General features: G+C 55.3%; 1 protein-coding gene across 3 annotated transcripts in view; it reads left to right on the forward strand.

Moving 5' to 3' along the window:
- Positions 1-1,820: 1,820 nt before the first annotated feature.
- NUDT19 (nudix hydrolase 19) overlaps positions 1,821-16,958 on the forward strand; it is a 30,024-nt gene continuing 14,886 nt past the window's right edge. The window contains exon 1 of one of the 3 annotated variants that reach the window (XM_073659749.1): positions 1,821-1,933. Coding sequence is in view for 1 of the 3 variants with exons in the window: in XM_073659748.1 (XP_073515849.1) it covers positions 2,091-2,102 (12 nt within the window). In the remaining 2 variants the exon portion in view is untranslated. Of the gene's footprint in view, positions 1,934-1,996; positions 2,103-2,244; positions 2,392-16,958 lie in introns of those variants that run through there. The other 2 variants (XM_073659748.1, XM_073659750.1) reach the window with 2 other exon arrangements.

Below are 16,958 nucleotides of genomic sequence, written 5' to 3' on the forward strand. Positions count from 1 at the left end.
ATTAGATACACAGCTCAGCAGCCAGTATCACACAGGACAGGATTAGATACACGGCTCAGCAGCCAGTATCACACAGGATAGAATTAGATACACAGCTCAGCAGACAGTATCACACAGGATAGGATTAGATACACAGCTCAGCAGACAGTATCACACAGGGCAGGATTAGATACACAGCTCAGCAGCCAGTATCACACAGGATAGGATTAGATACACAGCTCAGCACACAGTATCACACAGGATAGGATTATATACACAGCTCAGCACACAGTATCACACAGGATAAGATTAGATACACAGCTCAGCAGACAGTATCACACATGATAGGATTAGATACACAGCTCAGCAGCCAGTATCACACAGGACAGGATCACACATGAGAGGCTTAGATACCGAGGCATGGCAGGCAGTATCACATAGGATAGGATTAGATACATGGCTCAGCAGACAGTATCACACAGGATAGGATTAGATACACAGCTCAGCAGACAGTATCACACAGGATAGGATTAGATACACGGCTCAGCAGCCAGTATCACACAGGAGAGGATTAGATACACGGCTCAGCAGACAGTAACACACAGGAGAGGATTAGATACACGGCTCAGCAGACAGTATCACACAGGACAGGATTAGATACACGGCTCAGCACAGTATCACACAGGATAGAATTAGATACACAGCTCAGCAGACAGTATCACACAGGATAGGATTAGATACATGGCTCAGCAGACAGTATCACACAGGATAGGATTAGATTCACGGCTCAGCAGAAAGTATCACACAGGATAGGATTAGATACACAGCTCAGCAGACAGTATCACACAGGACAGGATTAGATACACAGCTCAGCAGACAGTATCACACAGGATAGGATTAGATACACAGCTCAGCAGACAGTATCACACAGGATAGGATTAGATACACGGCTCAGCAGTCAGTATCACACAGGATAGGATTAGATACACAGCTCAGCAGACAGTATCACACAGGATAGGATTAGATACACGGCTCAGTAGACAGTATCACACAGGATAGGATTAGATACACAGCTCAGCAGACAGTATCACACAGGATAGGATTAGATACACAGCTCAGCAGACAGTATCACACAGGATAGGATTAGATACACAGCTCAGCAGTCAGTATCACACAGGATAGGATTAGATACACAGCTCAGCAGACAGTATCACATGATAGGATTAGATACACGGCTCAGCAGACTGTATCACACAGGATAGGATTAGATACACAGCTCAGCAGCCAGTATCACACAGGATAGGATTAGATACACAGCTCAGCAGACATTATCACACAGGATAGGATTAGATACACAGCTCAGCAGCCAGTATCACACAGGATAGGATTAGATACACGGCTCAGCAGACAGTATCACACAGGATAGGATTAGATACAGAGCTCAGCAGACAGTATCACACAGGATAGGATTAGATACACGGCTCAGCAGACAGTATCACACAGGATAGGATTAGATACACAGCTCAGCAGCCAGTATCACACAGGATAGGATTGGATACACAGCTCAGGAGACAGTATCACACAGGATAGGATTAGATACATACAGACAGTATCACACAGGATAGGATTAGATACACGTCTCAGCAGACAGTATCACACAGGATATTATTAGATACACAGCTCAGGAGACAGTATTACACAGGGTAGGATTAGATACACAGCTCAGCAGACAGTATCACACAGGATAAGATTAGATACATACAGACAGTATCACACACGATAGCATTCTTTCCCTGTACACCTCATCATTCATCCTGACCACAGGGGGGCGCTGTCAGGCACCATCTGGATTCTAACTCAAGAGCCGGTGCATTGTGGGAGTAGTAGTCTCCGGGCGGTGACAGGTTGTGGCCGGCTGTGCGCTGTCCTCTGCGGCAGGAGGGCTCGGGCTGGGGTAAGGAGGGCTCGGGCTGGAGAAGGGGGGCAGAGCTGTGAGGTTTGGGGGGCCGGCGGTGCAGGGTGGGCAGTCTCATGCAGTGCGCTGTGCTGGGGGAGGTGCAGCCAGATCAGCGTCCTGCCCCTGAGATGGAGTCACGGGAGGTGACAGGCAGATGGCTTGTGATGTGTGTATGGATATTTAATATATAGTTACACACTTGCATAGCAGGTGTTGTATATATTCCCCCCTGTATATACCTCTGCCTGGTGTGTATATATATATATATATATCGTCCGGCCACTGTCCCGCGTTGCTCTATCGCTGCTGACACAGATCGGTGGACTCTGACCCCGTAGATCCCCGACCTCACACCTGATGCAGAGATGACGCCTTCGGGGTTATAGTCAATTGCTATTTTTTTGCTACCACTGATTATACTGGGGGCCACCAGTGGCTCGCAAACGTCTCCTCGGGCAAGTATCAGCATCCATAGGGGGGCCTGGGGCACAATTACTTCCTAAGGGGGCACTTGGGACATTGCTACTTTTATGAGGGGGCAACAGGGCAAATTATTGCATTTTAAGGGGTTACTCACAAAATTATTACTTTATACATCAGGAGGCATCACTGAGGACATCACTACTTAATAAGGGGGCACTGAGGACATCGCTACTTAATAAGGGGGCACTGAGGACTTCACTACTTAATAAGGGGGCACTGAGGACTTCACTACTTAATAAGGGGGCACTGAGGACATCGCTACTTAATAAGGGGGCACTGAGGACATCGCTACTTAATAAGGGGGCACTGAGGACATCGCTACTTAATAAGGGGGCACTGAGGACATCGCTACTTAATAAGGGGGCACTGAGGACATCGCTACTTAATAAGGGGGCACTGAGGACATCGCTACTTAATAAGTGGGCACTGAGGACATCGCTACTTAATAAGGGGGCACTGAGGACATCGCTACTTAATAAGGGGGCACTGAGGACATCGCTACTTAATAAGGGGGCACTGAGGACATCGCTACTTAATAAGGGGGCACTGAGGACATCGCTACTTAATAAGGGGGCACTGAGGGCATCGCTACTTAATAAGGGGGCACTGAGGGCATCGCTACTTAATAAGGGGGCACTGAGGGCATCGCTACTTAATAAGGGGGCCCTGAGGGCATCGCTACTTAATAAGGGGGCACTGAGGGCATCGCTACTTAATAAGGGGGCCCTGAGGGCATCGCTACTTAATAAGGGGGCCCTGAGGGCATCGCTACTTAATAAGGGGGCCCTGAGGGCATCGCTACTTAATAAGGGGGCCCTGAGGGCATCGCTACTTAATAAGGGGGCCCTGAGGGCATCGCTACTTAATAAGGGGGCCCTGAGGGCATCGCTACTTAATAAGGGGGCCCTGAGGGCATCGCTACTTAATAAGGGGGCCCTGAGGGCATCGCTACTTAATAAGGGGGCCCTGAGGGCATCGCTACTTAATAAGGGGGCCCTGAGGGCATCGCTACTTAATAAGGGGGCCCTGAGGGCATCGCTACTTAATAAGGGGGCCCTGAGGGCATCGCTACTTAATAAGGGGGCCCTGAGGGCATCGCTACTTAATAAGGGGGCCCTGAGGGCATCGCTACTTAATAAGGGGGCCCTGAGGGCATCGCTACTTAATAAGGGGGCCCTGAGGGCATCGCTACTTAATAAGGGGGCCCTGAGGGCATCGCTACTTAATAAGGGGGCCCTGAGGGCATCGCTACTTAATAAGGGGGCCCTGAGGGCATCGCTACTTAATAAGGGGGCCCTGAGGGCATCGCTACTTAATAAGGGGGCCCTGAGGGCATCGCTACTTAATAAGGGGGCCCTGAGGGCATCGCTACTTAATAAGGGGGCCCTGAGGGCATCGCTACTTAATAAGGGGGCCCTGAGGGCATCGCTACTTAATAAGGGGGCCCTGAGGGCATCGCTACTTAATAAGGGGGCCCTGAGGGCATCGCTACTTAATAAGGGGGCCCTGAGGGCATCGCTACTTAATAAGGGGGCCCTGAGGGCATCGCTACTTAATAAGGGGGCCCTGAGGGCATCGCTACTTAATAAGGGGGCCCTGAGGGCATCGCTACTTAATAAGGGGGCCCTGAGGGCATCGCTACTTAATAAGGGGGCCCTGAGGGCATCGCTACTTAATAAGGGGGCCCTGAGGGCATCGCTACTTAATAAGGGGGCCCTGAGGGCATCGCTACTTAATAAGGGGGCCCTGAGGGCATCGCTACTTAATAAGGGGGCCCTGAGGGCATCGCTACTTAATAAGGGGGCCCTGAGGGCATCGCTACTTAATAAGGGGGCCCTGAGGGCATCGCTACTTAATAAGGGGGCCCTGAGGGCATCGCTACTTAATAAGGGGGCCCTGAGGGCATCGCTACTTAATAAGGGGGCCCTGAGGGCATCGCTACTTAATAAGGGGGCCCTGAGGGCATCGCTACTTAATAAGGGGGCCCTGAGGGCATCGCTACTTAATAAGGGGGCCCTGAGGGCATCGCTACTTAATAAGGGGGCCCTGAGGGCATCGCTACTTAATAAGGGGGCCCTGAGGGCATCGCTACTTAATAAGGGGGCCCTGAGGGCATCGCTACTTAATAAGGGGGCCCTGAGGGCATCGCTACTTAATAAGGGGGCCCTGAGGGCATCGCTACTTAATAAGGGGGCCCTGAGGGCATCGCTACTTAATAAGGGGGCCCTGAGGGCATCGCTACTTAATAAGGGGGCCCTGAGGGCATCGCTACTTAATAAGGGGGCCCTGAGGGCATCGCTACTTAATAAGGGGGCCCTGAGGGCATCGCTACTTAATAAGGGGGCCCTGAGGGCATCGCTACTTAATAAGGGGGCCCTGAGGGCATCGCTACTTAATAAGGGGGCCCTGAGGGCATCGCTACTTAATAAGGGGGCCCTGAGGGCATCGCTACTTAATAAGGGGGCCCTGAGGGCATCGCTACTTAATAAGGGGGCCCTGAGGGCATCGCTACTTAATAAGGGGGCCCTGAGGGCATCGCTACTTAATAAGGGGGCCCTGAGGGCATCGCTACTTAATAAGGGGGCCCTGAGGGCATCGCTACTTAATAAGGGGGCCCTGAGGGCATCGCTACTTAATAAGGGGGCCCTGAGGGCATCGCTACTTAATAAGGGGGCCCTGAGGGCATCGCTACTTAATAAGGGGGCCCTGAGGGGCCCTGAGGGCATCGCTACATAATAGGGGGCCCTAGAGGGCATCGCTACTTAATAAGGGGCCCGGAGGCCCTGAGGGCATCGCTATTAATAAGGTGCCCTGAGGGCGTAGGCGAGGCATCCACTTAAAAGGGCCCAGGGGTTCCCTGAGTACTTAGGCTACTTAATAGGGGGCCCTGAGGGCATCGCTACTTAATAAGGGGGCCTGAGGGCATCGCTACTTAATAAGGGGGCCCTGAGGGCATCGCTACTTAATAAGGGGGCCCTGAGGGCATCGCTACTTAATAAGGGGGCCCTGAGGGCATCGCTACTTAATAAGGGGGCCCTGAGGGCATCGCTACTTAATAAGGGGGCCCTGAGGGCATCGCTACTTAATAAGGGGGCCCTGAGGGCATCGCTACTTAATAAGGGGGCCCTGAGGGCATCGCTACTTAATAAGGGGGCCCTGAGGGCATCGCTACTTAATAAGGGGGCCCTGAGGGCATCGCTACTTAATAAGGGGGCCCTGAGGGCATCGCTACTTAATAAGGGGGCCCTGAGGGCATCGCTACTTAATAAGGGGGCCCTGAGGGCATCGCTACTTAATAAGGGGGCCCTGAGGGCATCGCTACTTAATAAGGGGGCCCTGAGGGCATCGCTACTTAATAAGGGGGCCCTGAGGGCATCGCTACTTAATAAGGGGGCCCTGAGGGCATCGCTACTTAATAAGGGGGCCCTGAGGGCATCGCTACTTAATAAGGGGGCCCTGAGGGCATCGCTACTTAATAAGGGGGCCCTGAGGGCATCGCTACTTAATAAGGGGGCCCTGAGGGCATCGCTACTTAATAAGGGGGCCCTGAGGGCATCGCTACTTAATAAGGGGGCCCTGAGGGCATCGCTACTTAATAAGGGGGCCCTGAGGGCATCGCTACTTAATAAGGGGGCCCTGAGGGCATCGCTACTTAATAAGGGGGCCCTGAGGGCATCGCTACTTAATAAGGGGGCCCTGAGGGCATCGCTACTTAATAAGGGGGCCCTGAGGGCATCGCTACTTAATAAGGGGGCCCTGAGGGCATCGCTACTTAATAAGGGGGCCCTGAGGGCATCGCTACTTAATAAGGGGGCCCTGAGGGCATCGCTACTTAATAAGGGGGCCCTGAGGGCATCGCTACTTAATAAGGGGGCCCTGAGGGCATCGCTACTTAATAAGGGGGCCCTGAGGGCATCGCTACTTAATAAGGGGGCCCTGAGGGCATCGCTACTTAATAAGGGGGCCCTGAGGGCATCGCTACTTAATAAGGGGGCCCTGAGGGCATCGCTACTTAATAAGGGGGCCCTGAGGGCATCGCTACTTAATAAGGGGGCCCTGAGGGCATCGCTACTTAATAAGGGGGCCCTGAGGGCATCGCTACTTAATAAGGGGGCCCTGAGGGCATCGCTACTTAATAAGGGGGCCCTGAGGGCATCGCTACTTAATAAGGGGGCCCTGAGGGCATCGCTACTTAATAAGGGGGCCCTGAGGGCATCGCTACTTAATAAGGGGGCCCTGAGGGCATCGCTACTTAATAAGGGGGCCCTGAGGGCATCGCTACTTAATAAGGGGGCCCTGAGGGCATCGCTACTTAATAAGGGGGCCCTGAGGGCATCGCTACTTAATAAGGGGGCCCTGAGGGCATCGCTACTTAATAAGGGGGCCCTGAGGGCATCGCTACTTAATAAGGGGGCCCTGAGGGCATCGCTACTTAATAAGGGGGCCCTGAGGGCATCGCTACTTAATAAGGGGGCCCTGAGGGCATCGCTACTTAATAAGGGGGCCCTGAGGGCATCGCTACTTAATAAGGGGGCCCTGAGGGCATCGCTACTTAATAAGGGGGCCCTGAGGGCATCGCTACTTAATAAGGGGGCCCTGAGGGCATCGCTACTTAATAAGGGGGCCCTGAGGGCATCGCTACTTAATAAGGGGGCCCTGAGGGCATCGCTACTTAATAAGGGGGCCCTGAGGGCATCGCTACTTAATAAGGGGGCCCTGAGGGCATCGCTACTTAATAAGGGGGCCCTGAGGGCATCGCTACTTAATAAGGGGGCCCTGAGGGCATCGCTACTTAATAAGGGGGCCCTGAGGGCATCGCTACTTAATAAGGGGGCCCTGAGGGCATCGCTACTTAATAAGGGGGCCCTGAGGGCATCGCTACTTAATAAGGGGGCCCTGAGGGCATCGCTACTTAATAAGGGGGCCCTGAGGGCATCGCTACTTAATAAGGGGGCCCTGAGGGCATCGCTACTTAATAAGGGGGCCCTGAGGGCATCGCTACTTAATAAGGGGGCCCTGAGGGCATCGCTACTTAATAAGGGGGCCCTGAGGGCATCGCTACTTAATAAGGGGGCCCTGAGGGCATCGCTACTTAATAAGGGGGCCCTGAGGGCATCGCTACTTAATAAGGGGGCCCTGAGGGCATCGCTACTTAATAAGGGGGCCCTGAGGGCATCGCTACTTAATAAGGGGGCCCTGAGGGCATCGCTACTTAATAAGGGGGCCCTGAGGGCATCGCTACTTAATAAGGGGGCCCTGAGGGCATCGCTACTTAATAAGGGGGCCCTGAGGGCATCGCTACTTAATAAGGGGGCCCTGAGGGCATCGCTACTTAATAAGGGGGCCCTGAGGGCATCGCTACTTAATAAGGGGGCCCTGAGGGCATCGCTACTTAATAAGGGGGCCCTGAGGGCATCGCTACTTAATAAGGGGGCCCTGAGGGCATCGCTACTTAATAAGGGGGCCCTGAGGGCATCGCTACTTAATAAGGGGGCCCTGAGGGCATCGCTACTTAATAAGGGGGCCCTGAGGGCATCGCTACTTAATAAGGGGGCCCTGAGGGCATCGCTGCTTAATAAGGGGGCCCTGAGGGCATCGCTGCTTAATAAGGGGGCCCTGAGGGCATCGCTGCTTAATAAGGGGGCCCTGAGGGCATCGCTGCTTAATAAGGGGGCCCTGAGGGCATCGCTGCTTAATAAGGGGGCCCTGAGGGCATCGCTGCTTAATAAGGGGGCCCTGAGGGCATCGCTGCTTAATAAGGGGGCCCTGAGGGCATCGCTGCTTAATAAGGGGGCCCTGAGGGCATCGCTGCTTAATAAGGGGGCCCTGAGGGCATCGCTGCTTAATAAGGGGGCCCTGAGGGCATCGCTGCTTAATAAGGGGGCCCTGAGGGCATCGCTGCTTAATAAGGGGGCCCTGAGGGCATCGCTGCTTAATAAGGGGGCCCTGAGGGCATCGCTGCTTAATAAGGGGGCCCTGAGGGCATCGCTGCTTAATAAGGGGGCCCTGAGGGCATCGCTGCTTAATAAGGGGGCCCTGAGGGCATCGCTGCTTAATAAGGGGGCCCTGAGGGCATCGCTGCTTAATAAGGGGGCCCTGAGGGCATCGCTGCTTAATAAGGGGGCCCTGAGGGCATCGCTGCTTAATAAGGGGGCCCTGAGGGCATCGCTGCTTAATAAGGGGGCCCTGAGGGCATCGCTGCTTAATAAGGGGGCCCTGAGGGCATCGCTGCTTAATAAGGGGGCCCTGAGGGCATCGCTGCTTAATAAGGGGGCCCTGAGGGCATCGCTGCTTAATAAGGGGGCCCTGAGGGCATCGCTGCTTAATAAGGGGGCCCTGAGGGCATCGCTGCTTAATAAGGGGGCCCTGAGGGCATCGCTGCTTAATAAGGGGGCCCTGAGGGCATCGCTGCTTAATAAGGGGGCCCTGAGGGCATCGCTGCTTAATAAGGGGGCCCTGAGGGCATCGCTGCTTAATAAGGGGGCCCTGAGGGCATCGCTGCTTAATAAGGGGGCCCTGAGGGCATCGCTGCTTAATAAGGGGGCCCTGAGGGCATCGCTGCTTAATAAGGGGGCCCTGAGGGCATCGCTGCTTAATAAGGGGGCCCTGAGGGCATCGCTGCTTAATAAGGGGGCCCTGAGGGCATCGCTGCTTAATAAGGGGGCCCTGAGGGCATCGCTGCTTAATAAGGGGGCCCTGAGGGCATCGCTGCTTAATAAGGGGGCCCTGAGGGCATCGCTGCTTAATAAGGGGGCCCTGAGGGCATCGCTGCTTAATAAGGGGGCCCTGAGGGCATCGCTGCTTAATAAGGGGGCCCTGAGGGCATCGCTGCTTAATAAGGGGGCCCTGAGGGCATCGCTGCTTAATAAGGGGGCCCTGAGGGCATCGCTGCTTAATAAGGGGGCCCTGAGGGCATCGCTGCTTAATAAGGGGGCCCTGAGGGCATCGCTGCTTAATAAGGGGGCCCTGAGGGCATCGCTGCTTAATAAGGGGGCCCTGAGGGCATCGCTGCTTAATAAGGGGGCCCTGAGGGCATCGCTGCTTAATAAGGGGGCCCTGAGGGCATCGCTGCTTAATAAGGGGGCCCTGAGGGCATCGCTGCTTAATAAGGGGGCCCTGAGGGCATCGCTGCTTAATAAGGGGGCCCTGAGGGCATCGCTGCTTAATAAGGGGGCCCTGAGGGCATCGCTGCTTAATAAGGGGGCCCTGAGGGCATCGCTGCTTAATAAGGGGGCCCTGAGGGCATCGCTGCTTAATAAGGGGGCCCTGAGGGCATCGCTGCTTAATAAGGGGGCCCTGAGGGCATCGCTGCTTAATAAGGGGGCCCTGAGGGCATCGCTGCTTAATAAGGGGGCCCTGAGGGCATCGCTGCTTAATAAGGGGGCCCTGAGGGCATCGCTGCTTAATAAGGGGGCCCTGAGGGCATCGCTGCTTAATAAGGGGGCCCTGAGGGCATCGCTGCTTAATAAGGGGGCCCTGAGGGCATCGCTGCTTAATAAGGGGGCCCTGAGGGCATCGCTGCTTAATAAGGGGGCCCTGAGGGCATCGCTGCTTAATAAGGGGGCCCTGAGGGCATCGCTGCTTAATAAGGGGGCCCTGAGGGCATCGCTGCTTAATAAGGGGGCCCTGAGGGCATCGCTGCTTAATAAGGGGGCCCTGAGGGCATCGCTGCTTAATAAGGGGGCCCTGAGGGCATCGCTGCTTAATAAGGGGGCCCTGAGGGCATCGCTGCTTAATAAGGGGGCCCTGAGGGCATCGCTGCTTAATAAGGGGGCCCTGAGGGCATCGCTGCTTAATAAGGGGGCCCTGAGGGCATCGCTGCTTAATAAGGGGGCCCTGAGGGCATCGCTGCTTAATAAGGGGGCCCTGAGGGCATCGCTGCTTAATAAGGGGGCCCTGAGGGCATCGCTGCTTAATAAGGGGGCCCTGAGGGCATCGCTGCTTAATAAGGGGGCCCTGAGGGCATCGCTGCTTAATAAGGGGGCCCTGAGGGCATAGTCACTTTATAAGGGGGCCCTGAGGGCATCACTACTTAATAAGGGGGCCCTGAGGGCATCACTAGTTAATAAGGGGGCCCTGAGGACATCACTACTTAATAAGGGGGCACTGAGGGCATCACTACTTAATAAGGGGGCACTGAGGGCATAGTCACTTTATAAGGGGGCACTGAGGGCATCGCTGCTTAATAAGGGGGCACTGAGGGCATCGCTGCTTAATAAGGGGGCACTGAGGGCATCGCTGCTTAATAAGGGGGCACTGAGGGTGTAACGGGTCTGGGAGGCGGAACCTCTGAGCTACTATACAAGGGGGCGGTCCTTGTAAGGGAGCGGGTGGCGACCAGGGAAGACGGGCAGGCAGTCACAGCAGCTGACCGGGACAGTCTCTGAGTGAACGGGCTGGAGGTCACGGCAAGTGACCGGGGCAGTCTCTGGGTAAAGGGTAGGTACGACCTGTGATGGCAGAGCCTCCAGGTAGGCTAGCAGGCAGATGGTTGATGTGTGCTCCCAGGTGAGCAAGCGAGAGTCTCTGGAATGGCAGGTGGTCACAGCACGTGACGGCGGAGCCTCCAGGTAGGCTAGCAGGCAGGTAGCTGATGTGCGCTCCCAGGTGAGCAGGCAAGCTGGTCCATAGACAGACTGACAGGAGTCGGTAGGCAGACCGTCGGACCTCAGGCTAGCAGGCAGGTAGCAGAGGAGCGCTCCCAGGTGAGCGGGCAAGCTGGTCCTTAGACAGACTGACAGGAGTCGGTAGGCAGACCGTCGGACCTCAGGCTAGCAGGCAGGTAAGTAGAATATCAGGCAGGAATCAGACAGCAAACTGGCAGGTAACTGGCAATGGGACCTGAGGGCTGAAGCAGAGTAGTGAACAGTGCAACAACATTGCTCGGGCACCTCCATTTTGGAGGAGGTGCCTTATATATGGTGAAGTCCTCCGGCCATTGGCCGGGGACTCCTTAGGACGGCGCGCGTGCTCCCTAGGCACAGTGGCCGAGAAGGAGCGCGCGCTGCCAGCAGAGCGGGAGGAGGACGCCGGGCTAGGAGCAGAGAGGTGAGGGGAACAGCGTCCCTGCCTAGCAGAGGGCAGGGACGCCGGCGCTACAGTACCCCCCCCTTTAGGCCCCCCTTTTTTATGCCAGACAGAAATTTAGCTAGGATGAGAGGGGCATGGATGTTCTCACGGGGCTCCCACGTTCTCTCCTCAGGACCAAACCCCTTCCAATCTACTAGAAAAAAGGACTTTCCTCTTACCCTTTTGGTGGCAAGAATGTTCTCTACCTCAAACTCGTCCTCAGCAGAAACCGGAGCAGGAGGCGTACCTGTAGACTTGGAAAAAGAGTTAAGTACCACAGGTTTGAGGAGAGATACATGGAAGGAGTTAGGGATCCGTAAGTTGGCCGGGAGTTTCAATTTATAGGCCACCGGGTTGATCTGACTGATGACCTCCAGAGGACCGATGAACCGAGGCCCTAACTTGTAAGAAGGTATCTTGAGTCGGACATATTTAGATGAGAGCCAGACTTTATCTCCAGGACGAAATTGTGGAGGATCCAGGCGTTTTTTGTCAGCGTGTCTTTTCATCCGTTCGGACGACTGAAGGAGTGCGGATCGGGTACTCTCCCAAATGGAGGAAAATTTGCTAACGAGAGATTCCGCAGCCGGGTTGTCCACAGAGGTGGAGACAGGAAAAGGAATCCGAGGATGCTGACCGAAGACTACAAAAAACGGGGATTTGGAGGAGGATTCGCTCTCGTGATTGTTGTAAGAGAACTCGGCCCATGGTAGGAGATCCACCCAGTCTGAATGATGGGCATTAACGAAGTGCCGGAGGTAACTGGTCAGGTTCTGATTGATCTGCTCCACTTGACCATTGGACTGTGGGTGGTAAGCGGAAGAGAAGTCCAGGGTGGCGTCTAGCAGTTTACAAGTGGCTCTCCAGAAGCGTGAGGTGAACTGTACCCCACGATCCGACACGATGTGGAGGGGCAGGCCATGAAGACGAAAGATGTGACGAATAAAGTCTTTAGCTAGCTCGGGTGCAGACGGGAGGCCTGGCAGGGGAACGAAATGAGCCATCTTGGAGAAGCGGTCAGCGACCACCCAAATGACCGTACAACCGGCAGAGACTGGGAGGTCAGTTATAAAGTCCATTGCTATATGCTGCCAGGGGGCAGCAGGTACAGAAAGCGGAAGGAGGCGACCGGCTGGCAGATGTCTCGGAACCTTGTTGCGGGCGCAGGACACGCAGGCAGAAACAAAGTCTATTACGTCCTTGTGCAGGGTAGGCCACCAGTAGTGCCGGATAATAAGCTGGAGGGTCTTTTTCTGACCGGCGTGGCCAGCCAGTTTAGACGAGTGACCCCAGTGAAGGATCTTCTCCCGATCAGGTACAGATACGAACGTCTTTCCGGGAGGGAGACTATTTAGACTCACGGGAGCCACCTGCATTACTCTGGCGGGATCGATGATGTGTTTCGGATCTTCCTCGAGATCAGACACCAGAAAGGATCGAGACAAGGCGTCCGCCTTGACGTTTTTGTCAGCCGGGCGAAAATGAAGAACAAAATCAAAGCGAGCAAAAAACAAGGAACACCGGGCTTGGCGCGGGTTAAGTCTCTGGGCATGCTGGAGGTAAGCCAAGTTCTTGTGGTCAGTGTAAATTATTACCGGGTGAAGAGCCCCCTCGAGCAGGTAACGCCACTCCTCCAATGCCAGTTTGATGGCCAATAACTCTCGGTCTCCTATGGAATAATTGCGCTCTGAGGAGGAGAAGAGTTTGGAGAAGAAGCCGCAAGTTACCATCCTCCCGGAAGATGATTTTTGAGTAAGTACCGCTCCGGCTCCAGAGGAGGAGGTGTCAACTTCCAGGAAGAACTGCTTGTTGCCGTCCGGGCGATGCAGCATCGGGGCGGAAGAGAAGGCCTGTTTTAAGGAAAGAAAGGCCTCCTCTGCTTCGGGCGGCCACTCTTTGGGATTAGTACCCTTACGGGTGAGCGCGGAAATTGGGGCAGTCCGGGAAGAGAAGTGTGGTATGAAGAGGCGGTAGTAGTTGGCGAAGCCCAGGAATCGCTGAATGGCCTTCAACCCCTCCGGTCGAGGCCATTTCTCGATGGCAGACAGTTTCTCTGGATCCATTCGTAGGCCGGTCTGAGAAATAATGTAGCCCAAAAACGGAAGCGAGGTCTGCTCAAAGAGGCACTTCTCGTATTTAGCGAAGAGGTGATTCTGCCTGAGCCTGAGCAGGACCTGACGAACGTCCCTCCGGTGAGTCTGGAGATTCGGAGAGAAGACCAAGATGTCGTCCAGGTACACCACTACGCAGGAGTAGAGAAGGTCCCGGAAGATGTCATTGACCAACTCTTGAAAGACGGCAGGAGCGTTACAGAGACCAAAGGGCATTACCAGATATTCATAGTGGCCGTCCCGGGTGTTGAATGCCGTCTTCCAGTCATCCCCCTGACGGATACGAGCCAGGTTGTACGCCCCACGGAGGTCCAGTTTGGTGAAGATTCTAGCCCCCCTCAGACGATCAAATAACTCCGGAATGAGCGGAAGGGGGTACTTATTCTTCACCGTGATCTGGTTAAGGCCTCTATAGTCTATACAGGGACGGAGAGAGCCGTCCTTCTTTTTGACGAAAAAGAAGCCTGCTCCCGCCGGGGAGGTAGATTTCCGGATGAATCCCCTGGCCAGATTCTCCTCAATATATTCGGACATCGACCGGGTCTCAGCAGCGGATAATGGATAAATACGCCCACGGGGAGGAGTAGTACCGGGTAACAGGTCGATAGGGCAGTCGTATGGTCTATGAGGGGGTAGTGTCTCTGCCTCCTTTTTATTAAAGACATCAGCATAAGACCAATAAGGAATCGGAAGTCCAGGTAGATTAGCTGGGGTAGGAGAAGGACGGACGGGAACCAGACAGGTCTTATGGCAGTCCTGTCCCCAGCGAAGGACTTCTCCTGTCTGCCAGTCAAGCACGGGGGCATGTCTCTGGAGCCAAGGTAGGCCTAGCAAGAGGGTGTGAGAGAGTCCAGGCAGAACATGAAAGGAGATGCTCTCAGAATGCAGCATTCCCACCTGCAGAGTAATGGATTCGGAGATGAGTTGGATGGGGCGTGGTAAGAGACCCCCATCCACGGCAGCAACAGACAAGGGTACAGCCAGAGGTTTGGTGGGGATGCGGTATTTCTCTACCAGGGAGTGTGAAATAAGATTCCCGGCTGCTCCAGAGTCAAGTTGGGCTAGTTCGAAATAACGGTTCTCCCCGCAGACGATTGAGACTGACAACAGCAGAGATGGAGAGGATTTATTCTTGTCTAGGTCGACCTCTCTGAGCGAACCTAGACACAGGCGTTTCCCGACCTCTCCGGGCAGGCACGGATCCGGTGCTCCTTACTGCCACAGTAGAAGCAGCTCCCCTCGGCACGGCGTAAGTCCTGACGGGTTTTGACCATCTTGGTCTGGTCGACCTGCATAGGCTCCGGAGAGTGTACCTGGGAAGAGACGGAGGGAGTGACGGGTCTCTGAAAAGTAGGAGCTAGACGTGGAAACCTCCTCTCACGGGTGACCTCTTTGGCACGCTCCTGGAACCGTAGGTCAATCCGGGTGGCAAGAGTTATTAGGTCATCGAGGGTGGTAGGAATGTCCCGACCGGCAAGTTCATCTTTAATACGGCCGGACAGACCCTCCCAGAAGACGGATACCAGAGCGTCGTTATCCCAGGCCAGCTCCGAGGCAAGGGTACGGAACCGTATGGCATATTGGCCCACGGTGAGACTTCCCTGACGGAGGCGTAGCAGAGACGATGCGGATGAGGTCTTCCGTCCGGGTTCGTCGAAGACTTTCCGGAAGGCCGTGAGAAAGGCAGGCAAGTCGGACACCAGGGGGTCTCCTCTCTCCCATAGAGGATTTAGCCAGGCCAGGGCCTTCCCGGTGTGATGGGACATGATGAAGGCAATTTTGGCCCGGTCGGAGTTAAACTGGTGGGACAGGAGTTCAAAGTGCAGGGTGCACTGATTTATGAAGCCCCGAGCCAGGGCGGAGTCGCCTCCGAAGCGAGGAGGTGCAGAAAGCCGGGGTCCGGGGTAGGATACCATAGTATTGGTGGGCAGCGGAGCTGCCGGATTGCGAATCATGGCACTGGCGGAGGTTGCTGGTGGAGCAGTCAGAGTGTCCAGGCGAGAATTGACATTCCACAGGTGACCCAGGATGGACTCCTGTTGGGACCTCTGACGGGACAGTTCATGACACAGGTCCGAGAGCGAGGGAGCTTGGATGCCACCGGGTTCCATGGCCCGAGCAAACTGTAACGGGTCTGGGAGGCGGAACCTCTGAGCTACTATACAAGGGGGCGGTCCTTGTAAGGGAGCGGGTGGCGACCAGGGAAGACGGGCAGGCAGTCACAGCAGCTGACCGGGACAGTCTCTGAGTGAACGGGCAGGAGGTCACGGCAAGTGACCGGGGCAGTCTCTGGATGAACGGGCAGGCGGTCACGGCAAGTGACTGGGGCAGTCTCTGGGTAAAGGGTAGGTACGACCTGTGATGGCAGAGCCTCCAGGTAGGCTAGCAGGCAGATGGTTGATGTGTGCTCCCAGGTGAGCAAGCGAGAGTCTCTGGAATGGCAGGTGGTCACAGCACGTGACGGCGGAGCCTCCAGGTAGGCTAGCAGGCAGGTAGCTGATGTGCGCTCCCAGGTGAGCGGGCAAGCTGGTCCATAGACAGACTGACAGGAGTTGGAGGGCAGACCGTCGGACCTCAGGCTAGCAGGCAGGTAGCAGAGGAGCGCTCCCAGGTGAGCGGGCAAGCTGGTCCTTAGACAGACTGACAGGAGTCGGTAGGCAGACCGTCGGACCTCAGGCTAGCAGGCAGGTAAGTAGAATATCAGGCAGGAATCAGACAGCAAACTGGCAGGAATCTGGCAGGTAACTGGCAACGGGACCTGAGGGCTGAAGCAGAGTAGTGAACAGTGCAACAACATTGCTCGGGCACCTCCATTTTGGAGGAGGTGCTTTATATATGGTGAAGTCCTCCGGCCATTGGCCGGGGACTCCTTAGGACGGCGCGCGCGGCCCCTTTAAGACGGAGGGAGGGAGGGAGCGCGCGCGCGCCCTAAGCACAGTGGCCGGGAAGGAGCGCGCGCTGCCAGCAGAGCGGGAGGAGGACGCCGGGCTAGGAGCAGAGAGGTGAGGGGAACAGCGTCCCTGCCTAGCAGAGGGCAGGGATGCCGGCGCTACAGAGGGCATCGCTGCTTAATAAGGGGGCACTGAGGGCATCGCTGCTTAATAAGGGGGCACTGAGGGCATCGCTGCTTAATAAGGGGGCACTGAGGGCATCGCTGCTTAATAAGGGGGCACTGAGGGCATCGCTGCTTAATAAGGGGGCACTGAGGGCATCGCTGCTTAATAAGGGGGCACTTGCAGCTTTCCTACTTTATCGGCTGACATTACTGACCTGCACATTTATAACACCTTTGTCTTGTGGTGACGCCATAAATGTATGAGATGAAACAACCCCTTTAAAGTATTTTCCAGGACGTCCCT

Source organism: Phyllobates terribilis, unplaced genomic scaffold (assembly GCF_046119375.1).
Source record: "Phyllobates terribilis strain yellow unplaced genomic scaffold, ASM4611937v1 Scaffold_14__1_contigs__length_39327217, whole genome shotgun sequence".
Lineage (NCBI taxonomy): Eukaryota > Metazoa > Chordata > Amphibia > Anura > Dendrobatidae > Phyllobates > Phyllobates terribilis.